The 16,505-nt window shown below is 43.5% G+C and overlaps 2 protein-coding genes across 4 annotated transcripts in view; both read left to right on the plus strand.

Annotated features, from left to right (window-relative positions):
* The first annotated feature begins 227 nt into the window (after nt 1-227).
* On the plus strand, nt 228-7,555 carry MPV17L (MPV17 mitochondrial inner membrane protein like). Of its 3 annotated transcripts, XM_058849337.1 has the most exons (6): nt 228-570; nt 1,887-1,957; nt 3,210-3,239; nt 3,393-3,539; nt 4,989-5,053; nt 5,819-7,555. In XM_058849337.1, exons 1-5 carry the CDS (start codon nt 270-272, stop codon nt 5,004-5,006), a joined length of 567 nt encoding a protein of 188 aa, XP_058705320.1. In that variant the 5' UTR covers nt 228-269; the 3' UTR covers nt 5,007-5,053; nt 5,819-7,555. The 3 variants fall into 3 exon arrangements, with proteins under 3 accessions (XP_058705320.1, XP_058705319.1, XP_058705318.1); XM_058849336.1 differs by having other exon boundaries at nt 4,989-7,555; XM_058849335.1 differs by lacking the exon at nt 4,989-5,053.
* A 6,140-nt stretch (nt 7,556-13,695) lies between these two features.
* Nucleotides 13,696-16,505, plus strand: part of BMERB1 (bMERB domain containing 1) — a 46,707-nt gene continuing 43,897 nt past the window's right edge. Inside the window, exon 1 of the mRNA XM_058849334.1 lies at nt 13,696-13,867. Coding sequence (XP_058705317.1) covers nt 13,762-13,867 — 106 coding nt within the window. The 5' untranslated portion in view covers nt 13,696-13,761. The remainder of the gene's footprint in view (nt 13,868-16,505) is intronic.

The raw sequence follows: 16,505 nt of genomic DNA on the forward strand, positions 1-16,505 counted from the left end.
AGTCACCTGCATCCTCGGGGTGAACGCAGGGGCACTCGAGAAGCGAGCCCAGGAGCTGCCACGAGCCCGGCTGCCCCTCCGTCACCCGCGGCTCATCCACCGCCGTGGGGAGGGAGCCGGCCCTCCCTGGCAGGGGGAGCGCTCCGGGGCCGCGGGGATGGCGAGGCGGCGGCGGGGCCGGGGAGGCGGCGGCGGGCGGGCCCGTGGGAAGGAGGAGGAGGAGGAGGAGAAGGAGGAGGAGGAAGGAGAGGCGGAAGCGGCGGCGGCCGATGGCCGGGGCGCTGCTGCGCGGGGTGCGGCGCTTCCCCTGGCTCTGCAACGTGCTGCTCTACGGGGGGCTGTTCGCGGCGGGGGACGCGGCGCAGCAGCGGCTGCGGGGACAGCCGCCCGACTGGGCGCAGACGCGGCGAGTGGCGCTGGTGGCCCTGGCCTTCCACGGCAACTTCAGCTACGTGTGGCTGCGGGCGCTGGAGCGGGCGCTGCCCGGCCGCCGCCCGGCCGCCGTGCTGGGCAAGGTGCTCTGCGATCAGCTCCTGGGCGCGCCCGTCGCCGTCCTCGCCTTCTACACGGGTGAGTGCCGGGGGCTGCGCCGCAGAGCCCCGCGCCCCCTGCGGCACCGCATCGCGACCCGCGCCGGGCTCGGACAGCGCGCACCGCCGGAGGGGCCGGCATCCACCCCAAGGAGCCCGGGGGATTGGGGACCCCCTGGCCGCCCAACGCGCCCCAAAACGCCGCTCGGAGCGGGGGCCGCGGCCGCGGGGCTCGGCAGCTCCCCCCGAGGATGGCGCTGAACCGCCTGTGGCACTTCAGAGCTCTCCATGAGGGGTCCTGGCCCTAAACAGCCCTGCCCTGAACTCGGCTGGGCCCGTGGCTTTTCAGTAGCAGCAAAGAATGCAAAGCACCTTACAAGGATTGTAGCCACGTCTGTTTGAATTGCCGTGCTCAGTTCTCAGCATCAGCTGCCTCATTTTATAAAGAAAAACTGCTGTAAATGTCAGCAAATGCCACTGTTCAGCCAACCAGGTCCCGCTGTGAGAATCTATAGAAATAAAGCATGCTACTAATGGCTAATCTCAAAAGCTAACAAGTAATAAGATACCTTAAAGTGATCTAGTATGTATTTCAGAAATAAACATGAGGGAATAAGAAAATTAATAGGTGAGACGAATGTAATTAAATGCTCTCATTTAACTTACACTTGATGTGGTAGAAGAGTAAGACAGGTCCTCTTTTTGTCTGGGATTGGGAGATCTGCATTCTATCACTCCAACAGGGAAATCATTCAATTTGTGATTGAAGAGAAATGAAGTAAAAAAAAAAGTCAAACACCAGATACTTCCTCTCAAAATCTTAACTGTGTCAAACCTTAAGCTGAGAATTTCCCAAGGACCAGAAGGATCTGAAGGACCAGAAAAAGAATAGTGAAAGTCCCTGAACTGGGTAGCAGTAAAATAATGTATCCATTGAGAGATACTGATAACCCCAAGGCAAGGGAATACCTGGAAAGATCCCAGAGTTGGACTAGGAAGCCTCTGCTTGTGTGCAAAATGCCTTATTCTCTCTCTCATGGGTGCAAGAGGTGCTTTCATCCTCTGTTCCACCACTACACTGCTGGTGTGTGATATAGCAGAGAAACAGATGCTACAAGACCTGTACACGCAGTAAATCCCAGCTGATCTCAGGTGGCAGTGCTGGGAGTCGAGTCAATAGATGAGGACATCTGATGTAGCACTATTCAGTAGTCAGAATGGTATTTTTGTAACAAAATCAGCTTTTCTTTCAAAGATATTATAATGTATTTTGAGAAGGGTCTGGGATGTCACTGGAAAATGTGAACATATAATTTTTTGCATTTTTTCTGATTGTTATAACTATTTTACCACTAGGTATGAGCATCCTTCAGAGGAAAGAGGACATCTTTTCAGACTGTAAAAAGAAATTTTGGAATACATATAAGGTGAGGCAAGCAATTTGCTTAGCTCACAGCTAAACAAAGAAACAAACAAACAAACAATCAAACAAAAAGGACAGACTATTTGAAATATTCCTTCCTCCAACATTTTTTTTAACTCTTTCTTTCACTCCATTATTTGATTATGTGTAGGAAGCTTTAAGGACCAGCAGTCATGTGAAGTAAAGGCAGTTTGGGTTAGGCAGTGCTGCCAGATGGGTGAAGTAATGCCATTTTAAAAAATGAAATTACAGTGTGTATGTACATAACACTTGCACCCAACTCTGTTTGAATGACAGTTGTACAATACAGCACCAATTCAGATTTCTTTTGTCTTAAGAACTACCCACGCACCAGTGTTTAGTTAGTGGTACAATTGACAACACTTACATGCACATATATTAAAATAATTAATTACAGAGATGCCTTCTTTGAGAATCATTTTTAGCCTGTACTTTTCAGTGACAGTTTTCTCACTTTCAGAAACAAAACCCCTTGTTTTAAGAAGGCTTTGCTATAAAGAGTGGCTTTGATTTGCATTTCTGCATACACAAGACAAAATTATCTGTGCTACCTCAGAGCTGAGCAAGCTGAGAATGTGAAAGGTTTCTCAGATGCAGGAAGAATGATGGATTAGCAAGAAAAAAAAGTAGGAGGAGAAAATGTGATTGCAATATGAATTTCTCTTCATATTGTAAAACTATATAGGTAGGATGGAAAAAGATTATTTTTATTCATATGGAAGATGATTCTAAAAGCAGTGCCCACTATAGCCTATCAAAACATAAGGTTTCTATCAGCCTTATGTTCTATGAGTAAATTATCCATTGATTTTTCTAAATATGCCTTACGTGTATGAGTAAGTAGAAGGAGCATTGCAAGTGTGAAATAAATAGTGTTCAGTGGTATTTTTCATTAATGGCTGAAACAAATGTTCACATGTTTAAACATTTGTTCACCCATCTGGTAAATGCGTTTATTGTGTCTGGTGTCAGATGTCTGTAAAGACTTAACTGTGCTTAGGGTTTTGTATTTAAAATGAGTTAGAATTACGTGCTTGAAAAACTCAGAGAACAGAGGCTCATGAAGATGATCAGAAGTTTAATATGGCAACCTCTAGGTAAAGCAGCTCCATTTGTAATTGAACAGCTTTTATTAACTTTACTCAAATATATTTCAGTCATCACTGAATGTGGAAAAAAATGAGTCTTGGTGGCTGAAATCCATAAGAATAACAAATGCCTTATTTTCCTTTCAGACAGGACTGATGTACTGGCCTTTTGTGCAGGTGAGTTCTCAGGGTGACTCTGTGAGCCTTTCCCTGCCATAAAACCCAGTCCTGTGCAGCCCCACTGTGTCTGACCTCGGGAGAAGCAGTGGAGTTGTTGGGTGTGTAACAATGCCTGGAGCACTAACTGAGCTCTCTCTCCTTCCAACACAGCTATCAAACTTCATTTTGATCCCAGTTCACCTGAGAACAGCTTACACTGGGCTCTGTGGCTTTGTCTGGGCTTCCTTCATTTGCTTTTCCCAACAGAGTGGAGATGGCACAGCAAAGTCAGCATTTATGTGGCTCCAAGGAGAGAAGGTCAATGCAGATGAAGAATCATCAGACAAATAAGAACTTTACTTCTGAACACATTCTAAATTGCTAAATTGGATTTGTGAAAGTCAGTAAATCACACTGTGGCCTCATTGCTGTGTTTAAAATAAGCAGTTATCTCAATATTTGGTGGTTAGTATAAGCAGTGGAACAGTTTGTCTTTGTGCCTGTTTATTTTTCATGAAAGAGGCCAGTTGTATATTGACATTTAATTATTTTCATGCTGTCAGCCCATCTCATCTGGGAACAACTGATTTACAGGGCAATGTAAGCATTTGCACATCATGTCAGGATGCATCACTGGGGAGAAGTATTAATGGTAATTTAATTTTCAAGCAACTTGTAATTGCTAGAAAAAGGGGAATAGAACATTAAATCATCAGTTGTTGGACTTGATAATTGTTATAAATGCAAGATTACTTTGCAGAACAAAATTTAATGGATTCCATATATAAAAAGTGGCATTGAACATGTTTCATTGAGAGGAAACAAAAGTACTGTGTTTGTAGAGCCCACTTTTCTATGGGGCCAACTTGTTTTATTCTGTGTTAAAATTTATATAGGAAATTAATTATTTCATAGGACATACAAACCTGATTACTATATTTGTATATGTTTTATCTTAGCTGGGAGAATAAAGATTACTTTGGTCAGAGCCCTTTGGGGTGGGTGCTGCCCATTGACCCTTGGGGTCAGTCATAAGCAGCTCCTGCTCGGTGGAACCCCCCCAAACACTGCAGGGAACTTTTGTTCTGTGTGCAGCCACTGCTTCCTTTGCTCCTCAAGGGCCAAAGGTACATGGGGGTCTGGACTCCTCTACTCTTTTTAGCTATTTCATCATGCTGAAGATATAATTAAAATTTTGAAGAAAAAGAACGTGGGAAGGAAGGTAACATGAAGGCAGAATCCAGCTATATATATATATATATATACACATCAGGAACTTCCATTTCTTCTTCAAAAGGCTTTTAAACATTCCTATTCTTAGAAGACACTGGGTAATTATACATAGGAGACTAGGAGATGGTGAAAATTAATTGTGGATTTGCTTTTTCAGCTTGAGGATCAGGTCTGGATACGGGTATTTTTTAAATGTGCATGTGTATCTCAAAAGAAGGAACTGTACAAATTTCTGTGATTGCAGTAAGTTGAAATCAGACCAGTAAAGGAGCCCTTGCTATATTAGAATGGGATTTTATGCCTTGAAGTTACTAAATTGTAAGCTTGAAAGAGTATCTGATTTAATGGGTCTGATTCTAAAGAGAAGACTCATCCCTCTGCTACAACAATAATAATTAACCACTTTGAGGAGTGTCTGAGCTCCTCAGTCTTGTCTAAATAGTGTACCAAAGCCTGCTTAGGCTATAAATACCCATTCTTTTGGCCAGCAGCAGTATTACTTAATATATTGCTAACAATTATTTGTCACTGTAGGAGCCCAGTGCTGCTTAGCTGAGAAAGGAAAAGGGATCATGCAAGCACTGGCCAGTCTATTTCAGGTAAAATCAACTTGTTTAGCATAACCCAGTGGTCAAAAGTGATGCAAAGTGCCCATATGGCTTTGACCAGAGTCAGCAGTGCAGCAGTGGGAGGAGGTAGAAGGTAGGGGGCTGCTTCCACAGCCTGTTCTGCTGGCAGGTGGAGGAGATGCCTTCCCTCTCAGGATGGACAAGTCACTGCAATTCCATCTTCAGCTGTGCAGGCAGATGTGGAAGAGCACACCTGCCCACAGCTTCACCATGGAATTAACTTTAATTGACACCTTTGGCATGGACATCTCCAGCTTGGCAAATTGCTTTAAGTTGTGTGTTGAAATGTGCACTGTAAGGGCCCATTCCTCTCCATCTGTAACATGGAGGCTCGGATGACTGACTGCTGTGTCAATAGCTTCTTTGTAGGTGCTTGTGTTTGGTGAGTTGAATTCCCCTGCTGGATGTTGCTGCATGAATCACAAAGTGTGAACTGAGCAGTCCTGATGCTGGACGTCCCAGGAGGAGTAGAAATGCACAGAGGAACTAACTGCATTTTTTCTCTGTTTGTTTTCTCTATTTAGAAAATGAGTGAACAGATGATTCAGACAGCTATAGCTGTTGAACTGTTCTTGTGTGTATAAAGTCCTCAGGATAAAGAAGCAATTTCAGTAGTGGTTTTTTTCTGTTGAAATTTTTGGGATCAGACTGGTATTCTAAAGTCTTTTCTATTTAGTAAGAGCTAAAAGTTTCAGGTAAGGTATGCTAATTAAATATTTAACTTTTTTTTTACAGATGATGTTTATTTTCATTTCTGCTTGTGCCTTAAGTGTTTAATGTTTAATAGAATTCATTTGGAGAAGGGAACTGGAAAATAATGTCATTACAAGGAGAGTGAAATGCTGTTGGTTTGCTGTAAGCAGTATGTGACGCTTTGCTGTAACTCAGAGCAAAAAACTTTCTTCATGGGTATGGTTGGTAAAACTTCATCCCCAGATGAATCAAGAATTTATAACTTATGACCTGCATAATGCTGATGCCTTTCTTCATCAGGGCTAACTAATAAATGAAAGATCCATATTTTATTTCAAATGGCTTAAAAGCTTATATAAGCTGTGCTTTATCACTCTTGCTTTTGTGCTACAAGCTTTTTGCTTGAGAATTTGAGCTAAATCCTGTTTTGTCTTCAAGTTCCTCTGGCTGGGGAGTTCAGAATTTCTCTCCATCTTTTATTACTTGAAGTACAGTTCTTTCCTGTAATGGAAGCCTGTGGCTCTTGTATTTCAGTAGACTTTAGATCCTGCATAATCCTTTCACTTTCTCCATTTCTCTTGTTAAGGCACTTGACAGCTAAGTAACACAGATCCCTTTCACATCAAAAAAAATCTGTGTTTTTTCCCTTTTAATTATGAGCACTGATTGGTCTGACAAACATTTCAGACCCACATAATGCAAAATAATGAAGCTGCATTGGAACAATTTCTCAGTGTGCATAAATTAATGGATCTCCTAAAGATTTTCTTCCTCTGACAGTTTAGTCTGAGGACTTAAGCCCTTAGTTTCTAGAGCCTTCATTCTTTCTTGATACTTTTTTGGCTTGGAAGACTAATTTCACAGAATAACAAAATGGTTGAGGTTGGAAAGGACATCTGTATGTCCATCCCAGGTCATCTAGTCCAACCCTGTTTGATACATATGTCAACTTTTTTTTTCTTCTTTTAGCAACTCAGTAATTTCCCTGGGGGAATAAAAAAAGAAATAAGAAAAACATGGGAAAGATTTATCCTAATGTGTCTCTGCAACCCTTTCAAAAACAGTCATAAGGGCTTTATGACTATTTCTAGGAATTGCACTGATCTTACTGCCAGCAGAACATGCAGATTTCCACAACCAGCAAGATGAACAGAATTATACATCACATAGGTGCTCAGGAAGAAGCAACACACTGCCAGGAGCTATTAGGCCTGCAGTCAGGTGATATTTTTATGTCATGGATTCTCTCTAAGAGCAAATGGGATGAGCAGACATTTATATGAGTTCCAGCTCCATGTTATTCTGGATGGTTATGGAGATGTGGAATCTGAATTTGATAAAATGAGAAATTCAAAATTTATTTTTCTACTGCAAATCTTTCATGTAAATGAACCTTCTGTGCTTACTAGTATGCTAAATACATCCTTCTTGGAAAATTCACCAGAAGGCCTCTGTCTTTTTCACACCAGAAGCACCCACCCAGTAACACAGCATAAAATAACCAGTTCCTGCTGCAGCGAAGGTGAAACTGCCTCTAATCTGTTACCATATCTGATATGTTGAATTCTCTTTATAGAACAACCTTTGAAATCTATGCAGCTTCAGCCTTCCAATTCTCTGCTGTAAGTGCCAGTGCTTCCTGCTTGTGCTGCTGCCTCTACTGCTAGTGCCAATCCAGTGAGATGTGCAAGAAATACTTGAATTTTACTAAAATAATGCATTTCAAGTTGACTGAAATTGTCAGTGTTTTTGCAAAGGCTTAATAAACATTAAATGCTGTTCTTTGGCTCTGTCTGTCTTTAACTCATATGTGTATAAACAAAGACAGATTTTATATAAAGTTCTTATGGGATCTTCATGGACCACATGCAGCAAAAAGCTCAATTTGATATCACAGACCTTAACACAGCAGCAGAGTGAAAACTAACCAGGGATTAATCACTCCCTTTAGAGTTTAATTGCATGAAGTCATCTGCCATTTCTGAATAAGTTCAGAACAGAATTCCCATCTTCAAAGGCTTGTGCCGAAGCCAGTGGACTGCTATTAAAAAGATGCAAAATTTTGATGTAATTATTTCTTTAGATAGTTAATGTATTTGCAGAAGGAATGGAAGAATTCAGGTAAGAAAAATATATAAACAACTTTTCTAGAGAACAGAGGTTAGAATAGGGTCCTCACAGAAGGACTTCACTCAGTAAATTTTGTGTGGGATACTCTTGGGAAGGAAATGGTTCAAAAGATTTAAGGCTGAAGGGAGTAATACATTCCACAACTGGAAGAGACACACCACCTCCATTCCCTGCTGTAACTTCTTGTATATTTAGAATGAGGAGGAAGCTTTATGGAAAGATTTCAAGTTGAAAAATTCTGTTTCATAGACTTCATGGCCAACAGACAGAAAAAGGATCACTCAGTCTGAATCCTTGGGTAATGCAAAGCAAGGAGTTCTTCCTGAATCAAACCAGTCATGTCAAATCCAATGCCATCTTCTAGGAACTTATTCAAACACTTCAAGTAACAGGATTTTCTGTGTCTCAAAGAAATTATTTATACATTCTTATGAAATTTTATTACCTACCCACATCAGTCTAGCCTTAACATTCTAATGAAATGTTACCCCCTTTCTGACAAGATTTAAAGATTTGGTACAGCAGGCAAAGCCTTCTGTGTGCATGTAGTTGTAAGCAGAGTTTTTGTTTATTCCTTGGATAAACTGTAATGGGTTTTGCTCTGTTAGCCCATTGCTATATCATTCTTGAAACTCGTTTGCAAACCCTTTTTTGCTGTGCAACCCCTAATTTGAAATGTAGACAATAATGCTGTATTAATCCCAGTGACTTTCACATATGCCTCAGACAATATTTGTTTCTATCTCTGCCTAATATTCCCATTCTTAAACAGCCAAGGACTATCTGTCCTCTCTTAATATCCAAGTTGCACTAAGAATTCACATGCACTTCCTAGTCCACAATGTCTGAAGTTACTGTAATAGATTTTTAAACAAGAACAAATAATGCAGATTACACATATATATGTGTGGCATATACTTTTCAACATCATCCACCCTAATAAACACTGCCTTCCTCTTTTTTTGGCAGTTTATTACTTTATTGGGGTAGTACCTAAAAATATTGCACCTTGTATCCAGAAAGAAAAACAATTAAATGCAAAGAATATAGTAGAATGTATCATTCCCTGCTATGAAACTAATAGCAATTACACCTTTTGTGCTGAAGGAAATCTTGGGCCTGGAAAAGCCTAATGAGGTGTGAAGTATGGTCAGAAAAGACATTGTCAAGGACAGCTCTGCTGTAGCAGCAGGTACATGAGAGAACTTCAGAAGCTGAAGAATGGGTGGTTTTGTTTGCTGTGTTCAGGGAAAACCGGTCGTGAAGTGGGGCTGTAAAACAGCAGGGGGAAAATGACAGCAGGTGAGTGTGCACACACCTGGGGGCCATGTAAGTGATGGAACAGGGGACACCTATCCTAATGCTCCCCAATGCCAGAAGACCTCAAAAATGGGATATCGATAAGTCCCCATTTCCATTTTACATCCTCAAGACTGACAACCAGAGACCAAGAGGGAGCATGGATATGTAGCCTAGCAGGTAGTTCTGTCACCAGAGATATCAGGACAATGGGAGCTGACTGGGAATGAGAACTGCACCCTGTTCCTGTCACTGTGCTTTTTCCAGTTACAACAGAACCAAAATGCATAAGCACACAGATGGCTGTGATAAATACAGGGTTTGGCCCATATGGACTCAAACAATGCACACAAAGTTCTGCACCACGTGAGATCCTTTATCTGCTGAAGAAGTGTCAGCTTCATCCTGAATTGTGTGTCCTTCTTCAGGGCGTAACTTGGTGGCAGAGTAATCCAAGTTACAACTCTTCCCCGGAATTAGTATTTTACTGTAACTAACATACACTTAGTGTGTGCAAATATAAGAATAAACCTTCATTATTCTTTCTTTGATTTGCCAGGATAGCAACTTTTCTCTCATTGCTCAAATATTTGGGAAAGAAAATACAAGTTTTAATGATTCCTTTTTCTACTTCTAGTTGTTTGTTTTTCCCTGCTCTCTGCTGGCCAGGAAAAAACTACCTCTGAGAGACTGGTGCCCTGTGGTATTCTTGTTTTACCATTGCTTACACCTCTCTGGGAATTAAAAAACACCTTCACTTACCTACTAAGGGTGTTCAGCTGCTTCCATTTCATGCATCACATACTTTTAGATCCAAAATGTAACCAGACTAATAACTGACATTAACATTCCAATGACACTGAAGGATTTTGCATTAGCTCTACATCTAATTCAGAATGGTCATCATACAGTAATGAATTACTATGTGTTCATAACTACACCTGATACATCATGGTAATTACCCATACAATGTTTTGCTTACTGTTTTGGGGCAGAAATTGGCAAAAAAATCCAATGGAGCACAGGTACAAACATAGAGAGAAATTCAAATTGTAAAGAAACCCTTTCAGAAGTCACAGCAATGACTTTATAGCTTCCAGTTCCAGTGAGGGGAACAGTGAAATGCCTGATAGGATGCAGGGGTAATGGAGCACTGACACTGCACAGGGACATGCACCAGCAGGACACTGGCACAGATTCTTTGGGTGCCTCACAGCTTGCAGGCAGTTTTGAGTTCTCTCTGTAAAATACCAACTAGTGTAGGTAAAATGGAAGCTTACAGAAAGTCACCTTTACATTTTGGACTGTGTGAAATGAGAAAAGGCTCAGGCCCTGAGAAAGCTGTGCCTGGAGCTGTGTGCTGCTGTGTTTGCAAAGTTTACACAGGATGTTTATTACTTCAAAATGGACATACCCACATACATGCTGAAATATTACTTGTTGCCTGCTGTGTTTGCAAGTCTAAAATAGCCCAGACCAATTTATCTCAACATCTAAATTTACTGAACTCAAACCTCTGTTTTTCCTTTGTAGCCATGGACACCCATCACTGATGCAAAAGCCACCTGCATAGTGACTCACCTGCACAACAGTCAGTCCAGTCACACCACTGGACTTGGCTCCAAATGATAAAAATAAGACTCTTACATAGGCAACTTCACTACCTATGGTATTAGTAATGCACCTGACAGATGCTATAGCAGCTTTTTCTGTGAAATTTGTACCTTAAAAAGACAGTGAATGTAGAAAGAATTCACTAAGACAAAAGTAAAATGGGAAACAAAAGTTTAACCATGTATGTCTCTGAAATCTCTGTTTCAGTCAGAGTTGCAGATTTGAAGTGCACAGATTGTTTCCATTCTTTCTAACAGACATTTATGCCCTGACTCTTTGCTGCTGCATCTCCTAAATTTGTGCTGTGTATTCTGACCTTCTAGACAAAAAGTAGCTGAGATAAATCTAAGTAAGTCATGTCTGCCATGGGGCATCTGTGATGTCTGACAGAGGCCAGAGAGCAAGAGACAGGAGAATGGAATTGCCAACTGTTCCTGCCCAGCTATAGCTCCTGGTGGCAGGATTTAGTGAGAAATGGGAACTGAAACCGTCAGGGAAAATGACTGCAAGAGCAAAGTGCACCTCAAAGTAATCTCTACCAGGCATTATTCTATGAGCAGTGTGAAGAGACCCAAATTTTTCTATTTTCTGCATTAACATTGCTTTCAACAGAAGAAAAACAGCCTTCATGAGTAAAGGAATGCATTTATAATTTATATTGCTAGGTCCACTGAAAGACATCATCAGTAGGAGAGAAAATTAATTCCACTGGCAAATGCAGCAGCAATGCTCCAGTCAAAGTAACAAAAATTCTGATATTACATTAGCAAAAAAATTGATACATACTTGGGCCCTACTCTTGCAAACACTTGAGTGCAAATGACCTCAGCAGGTGGCTACAACACACCTGTTCATACATGCAGCACTTTGTAGAACTGGATCCTTACTGGATTTTGTGACTTTTCAAAATGGACAGGTAAAAACTTCCTAATTACAATAAATCACCTTATATATTCTTTGCTTTATGCAAGTAAATTCTTTGCACACAAGTTTCTGGCTAGTGGGTGTTTTTCAGCCATACTAACAAAAGCAGAGCTTTAAATATTCAACTAATTCTATGATAACTCCCTCATCTCCTAAACAATGCAGCTGGGTTGTAATTACCTAAAAAACTTGAAAGGATGGTTTGAAATTAAATAGTCCTCAGATCCACTAAAAATTGGCCCTTCTCCCCGATCAGCCTGTTTCCCTTAGTCCCACTCTCATCCAGATCCCAGATGGACTCTTATTCCTCCCACACTTACGTTCCTCACTTCTACCAGTGAGTCAGTCCAGCCCACCCCAGCAGACAGCTGCACTGTCACCCAAAATCAGCTGTGCAGAGTCCTGCCACCAGCTTTTCTGCTTGACTCACAGCTCTGTTTGGGCTCTGCCTCTAAAGTCCAAAACCAGCGAGGATGAGGCACTGCACAGCCAACAAGAGCTGTTCCAGCGCGTCTGGTGCTCAATTCATGGCATATCTCTGGGGAGCACAGCTGACAGAGAAAAATCAGAGTGCCCTGAAGATGTCCTAAAACTGTCCAGCTCATCTTGTTGGCTAATTCCAATTCTCAGGAAGACAAATAGAGAATTTTTCAGATACAATTTTAAAAGCAGTGTGGAGGTTTTCTCGCCTCCGGCGTGTGAAGCACTCCTCAAACAAAATTGTTCACACAATAGCATCAATGTGTGCCAGTCCAATTAGTAAGTGTATCACTGAATCCAGAGGTGGTATTTATGAAGTGTTGACGATTAAGGACAAGACTTTGCAGGCAAAAAGTAGGTTACAAACAAATCAGCTTTACCAGTATTCACCCAGAGTACCCCATGATTCTTTATAGATGAGGGAAAAAGTGCTAAACCCCTGATTTGCTGTGGGACACTGGACAACCTGTCCAGCTCCTGCTTCATTGTCCTTATGTCAGAAATTACATTGTCCTTATGTCAGTAAAGTGTAATGTGATCTCACTAGGAAAGGTAGTCTCCAACTGTAAAATGCTCTTCAGGGACTTCATCCATCTAACCTCCCCCACAATAAAAGAAAAAAACTTAGGAGTAACAATAATAATCACCACACTTGTGTTTCCTGCAAAGTCATTTCCTTTATTCCCAGCAGGCTGCATAAGCAGCAAAGCTGAATGCTGATGAAAAATGAGAGACACAAAATCTCATCTCTTGTTTGAGTACTGTCCTCTGGCTTCTGGCAATGTGATGATGGAATGAGTGTCATTCCAGTCAGTGCAGGACTTTTAGGAATGCCAAAGGCTGCATGCACGGGAACCCGAGATGTGTTAGACTGCAAAAGCCGTGAGTGGCTGTGGATGTTACCACTACACCCCAGCTGCTCAGGTCAGAAATGTGCTCAGCGCTGCAGCGGCCACAGGATGGACAGTCCTGCCATGCCCTGGCAGCGAGCAGATTTGCCAAATGTCGCCTGCTTGAGCGGTTTGGCCGCGCAAGGGGAGCTCCGCAGGGCAGGGCTGAGAAGGGCTGGATGGGATGGGATGGGATGGGATGGGATGGGATGGGATGGGATGGGATGGGATGGGATGGGATGGGATGGGATGGGATGGGATGGGATGGGATGGGATGGGATGGGATGGGATGGGATGGGATGGGATGGGATGGGTTGGGCAGGGCAGGGATGGGCAGGGCAGGGCAGGGATGGGCAGGGCAGGGATGGGCAGGGATGGGCTGGACAAGGCTGGACAGCGGCACGGCGGCGAACCGCGGGCGCGGAGCTCCGGGCAGTGGCCACCCGAGCGGAGGCAGGGCCGGGCGGGCGGGGCGTGTGTGCAGCATGTGCGAGGTGTGACATCGCTTTGTGGCGCGGCTCCCCCGCCCCAGCCCCGCACTGAGCATGTGCCGGAGCCCCTGCCCGCCCCCCGCCCGCGGGCCCCGCGCCGCGCACCGAGCCCCGCGCAGCGCCCGCGCCGCCTCACGGGCTGAGCGGAGACCCGGCCATGGAGCTCCGCAGGTCCATCTCGGCCAGCGCCGAGGCCGAGAGACCCATGCGGCGCTACGGGGCAGTGGAGGAGACGGAGTGGAAGGCGGAGGCGCTGGGCAGAAGTGAGTGGGGGCCGCGGGCGCGGGTCCGGCCGGCCGGGGAGCCCCGGCTGCCGCGGGGCCGGGCGGTCCCGGCTCACGTTGGCGGAGCGAGGCCACCTCGGGTTTCTCGGGGACGAGGGTTCGTGTGACCATTTTGCCCTCTGAGGCCGGTGCTTTGCGAGGGGGCTGTGTCGGGGACGCAGCTGGAGTGTGGCAGGCACAGGGCAGCGGAGCCGGTGCGGCTCGGGCGCTCCAGCCTTTCCCTGCGGCACGGGCGGCACGGGCGGCGCGCTCCGCGAAGAGGAGCGATGAGCCGCTGGCCGAGGGAGGATCGCTGGGACGTTTGCTCTCCCCCGTGTTTAGTAGGTGGGATTTAATATAGACATTTTCATAAATATTGGTAGTCTTTAATGTGTTTCATATTTGGAAAGCGCTGATGACGACCACTTTATTGCCTCGTTGTCTCGGGCAGAGGGTGCAGCAGTACAGCACTTAATTCACACCTTCAGTGCTTGCACTGTATTGATGAGCTCAACAAATGTTCTGTGCTGGGAGAGCTTCCTTGAAATCATAATTTCCGGGAAGCAGCAATTGACATAACCCGTCCAAAGTGCCGATGGAAAGAGGAGTTAAAAAAGATAGATCACTGCCAATTCACATTATCCGTGGGACCTTGTTGTATCTAAGATACCAGCTATTATTCTTCAACTGGCAGAACTGTCTTCTTTGCAATCTAATAAGCCTGCAAACCCTTTATAATTTTTCAGGTAACCACTGAGGCAAGAGATCTTGAAAAGCTAGTCACGAAAACTGTACTAGACAGTATCAAGGAAAATATTTCTAAGTTTCATCAAGTGTTTGATTTGACCAGAGGAATAGAAGCTTTGTGTGCTATCTGTTGTGACACCTTCAACTTGGCTGGTGCTGGGCTTGCTGATATCCTTGGTTCCTCACCCATCTTTTGGTGTGCATCGTGAAGTCTCACCTGGATGTTTTTAAACATGGCATGGCTTTGCAGCACCTTGGTGGCAGGTTTTAACCAGTGCATCTGCTATGTTTACTCTCCAGAGAGTGCTGTGTTCTGGAATGATACTTCACCTCTAGTTTCAGTTTGTCATGGCTATGTTATTGTCTACCATATGCTGATGACAGGGTGTAATTCTCCAACTGATGCTTCAGTTGCAGTGTTGGTTTTGTTGCAGTGCCTGGCACGAATTCAGGACTGAGAAACTCCACACTTTCTAAAATGGAATCGAAAACTGAAATCACTGTTGACTGAGTTGGTTGAGTCAGACACATGCAACAGTTTTGCAGGTTCTCTGACACGATACAGACGTGCTTTTTTTGTTCTCATAAGTGTGTCTGGTTTTGTTCCAGCACTCAGGAGCTGAGTGCAGTGCAGCACTTGTAGTAATACTAATAATAATAACAATAACTGGTATCCTGAGGTGCCAGGAAAGGTTATGTCTTGCATGCTTTGGACAAAAGGTGGTCTTTTTCGCAGAGAGCAATGTGCAGGCTGAGAGGGAGATCTGATCTGCTCAAAATTATGTGCTCAGCATTGAACTGCCACCCAAATCAGCTTGATACCCAGCACCAGAGTGAGCTGCTGGCAGGACTAGGACCCAATGTCCAGGTGTGCACCCTGGCTCTGCTCTGAGCTGCCCTTCTACACACTCCTTTCTTTTTAATGAGAATATTTCTCTGTGTATAACTATATAGATAGGAATAGAAATTAATCTAGAGACCATAATTTGTTCTTTGAAAAGCAGAAAATTACTATATTATGTATTTGAGTAATTGATTTCTTTTGTTTGCTGTTAGGCTGCAGCTTTCTTTAAATACTGTGGAAAATGTTATTTATAGCATTATAGCTGGTTTAGATGATTCCTGCCTATCTTTCCTATTTAAATGCTAACACTGACTTCTGGTCACACTTTTGCATTGATTTAAAATAAATAGATCTTACTGTTTACTGTAATGCTTCCTTACAGTCATCCTAAATTGCATGGCATGATGACAGTAGTCGCCAGACTGTCTGTGAAAGAGCTGAAAAACTGTCATCCCCTCTTTTACCAATGTTAACAATTAGCCTTTGGTATTTGCATATTGTTTGCAGTATTAAATACTCGCTAAGAGTATTAACAAAAGCAGAAGTTTGTTACTGCATATGAATTTGCCCTTTTTACTCTGAGGATTTGTTGTATTAAATCAGGATGTCTTTGGAGGCAGAAGTTGTGTATCTGTACAACGCTGCACAACAGAGTGCTGCTCCCTGTCAGTGCCTGGTGATGCGAGGGCAGTCTTATCACAAGAGAATGGACATCCTGATTATGTCCATTACAGGGAGAACGGACGTCATGGAAGTCGGGTATTTGCTCTTCAATTTGGAGTGGAAAGGGAGCTCTGTGCCAATTTCTCTGTCCGTGGTACTGAAAGCATTGCTGGGTTTTGGTTATAAACGAAGATGTGTTAATTCACAGCAATGGAATGTACCTCATGCATATTTCTACCCTACAATGGCCTCCTTCAGCCAGGTTATCAGTGGAGTTAAGCTGGTTCAGAGTAGCTGAGGATCTGATGCCCTGACTGTGTCAGGATCTCTCAGGATTAGCTGTGCAAGCTAAATATGAAGGAGATTGTTGGAAGGTGTCTCTTT

The sequence above is a fragment of the Poecile atricapillus genome, chromosome 14, assembly GCF_030490865.1.
Source record: "Poecile atricapillus isolate bPoeAtr1 chromosome 14, bPoeAtr1.hap1, whole genome shotgun sequence".
Lineage (NCBI taxonomy): Eukaryota > Metazoa > Chordata > Aves > Passeriformes > Paridae > Poecile > Poecile atricapillus.

Excerpts from the sequence above, each read along its gene's own strand:
- MPV17L (XM_058849335.1), top strand. The coding sequence starts at position 270 with ATGGCCGGGGCGCTGCTGCGCGGGGTGCGGCGCTTCCCCTGGCTCTGC. Across the intron at positions 571-1,886 it reads CGTCCTCGCCTTCTACACGG|GTATGAGCATCCTTCAGAGG; the intron begins GTGAGTGCCGGG and ends TTTTACCACTAG. Across the intron at positions 1,958-3,209 it reads AATTTTGGAATACATATAAG|ACAGGACTGATGTACTGGCC; the intron begins GTGAGGCAAGCA and ends TTTTCCTTTCAG.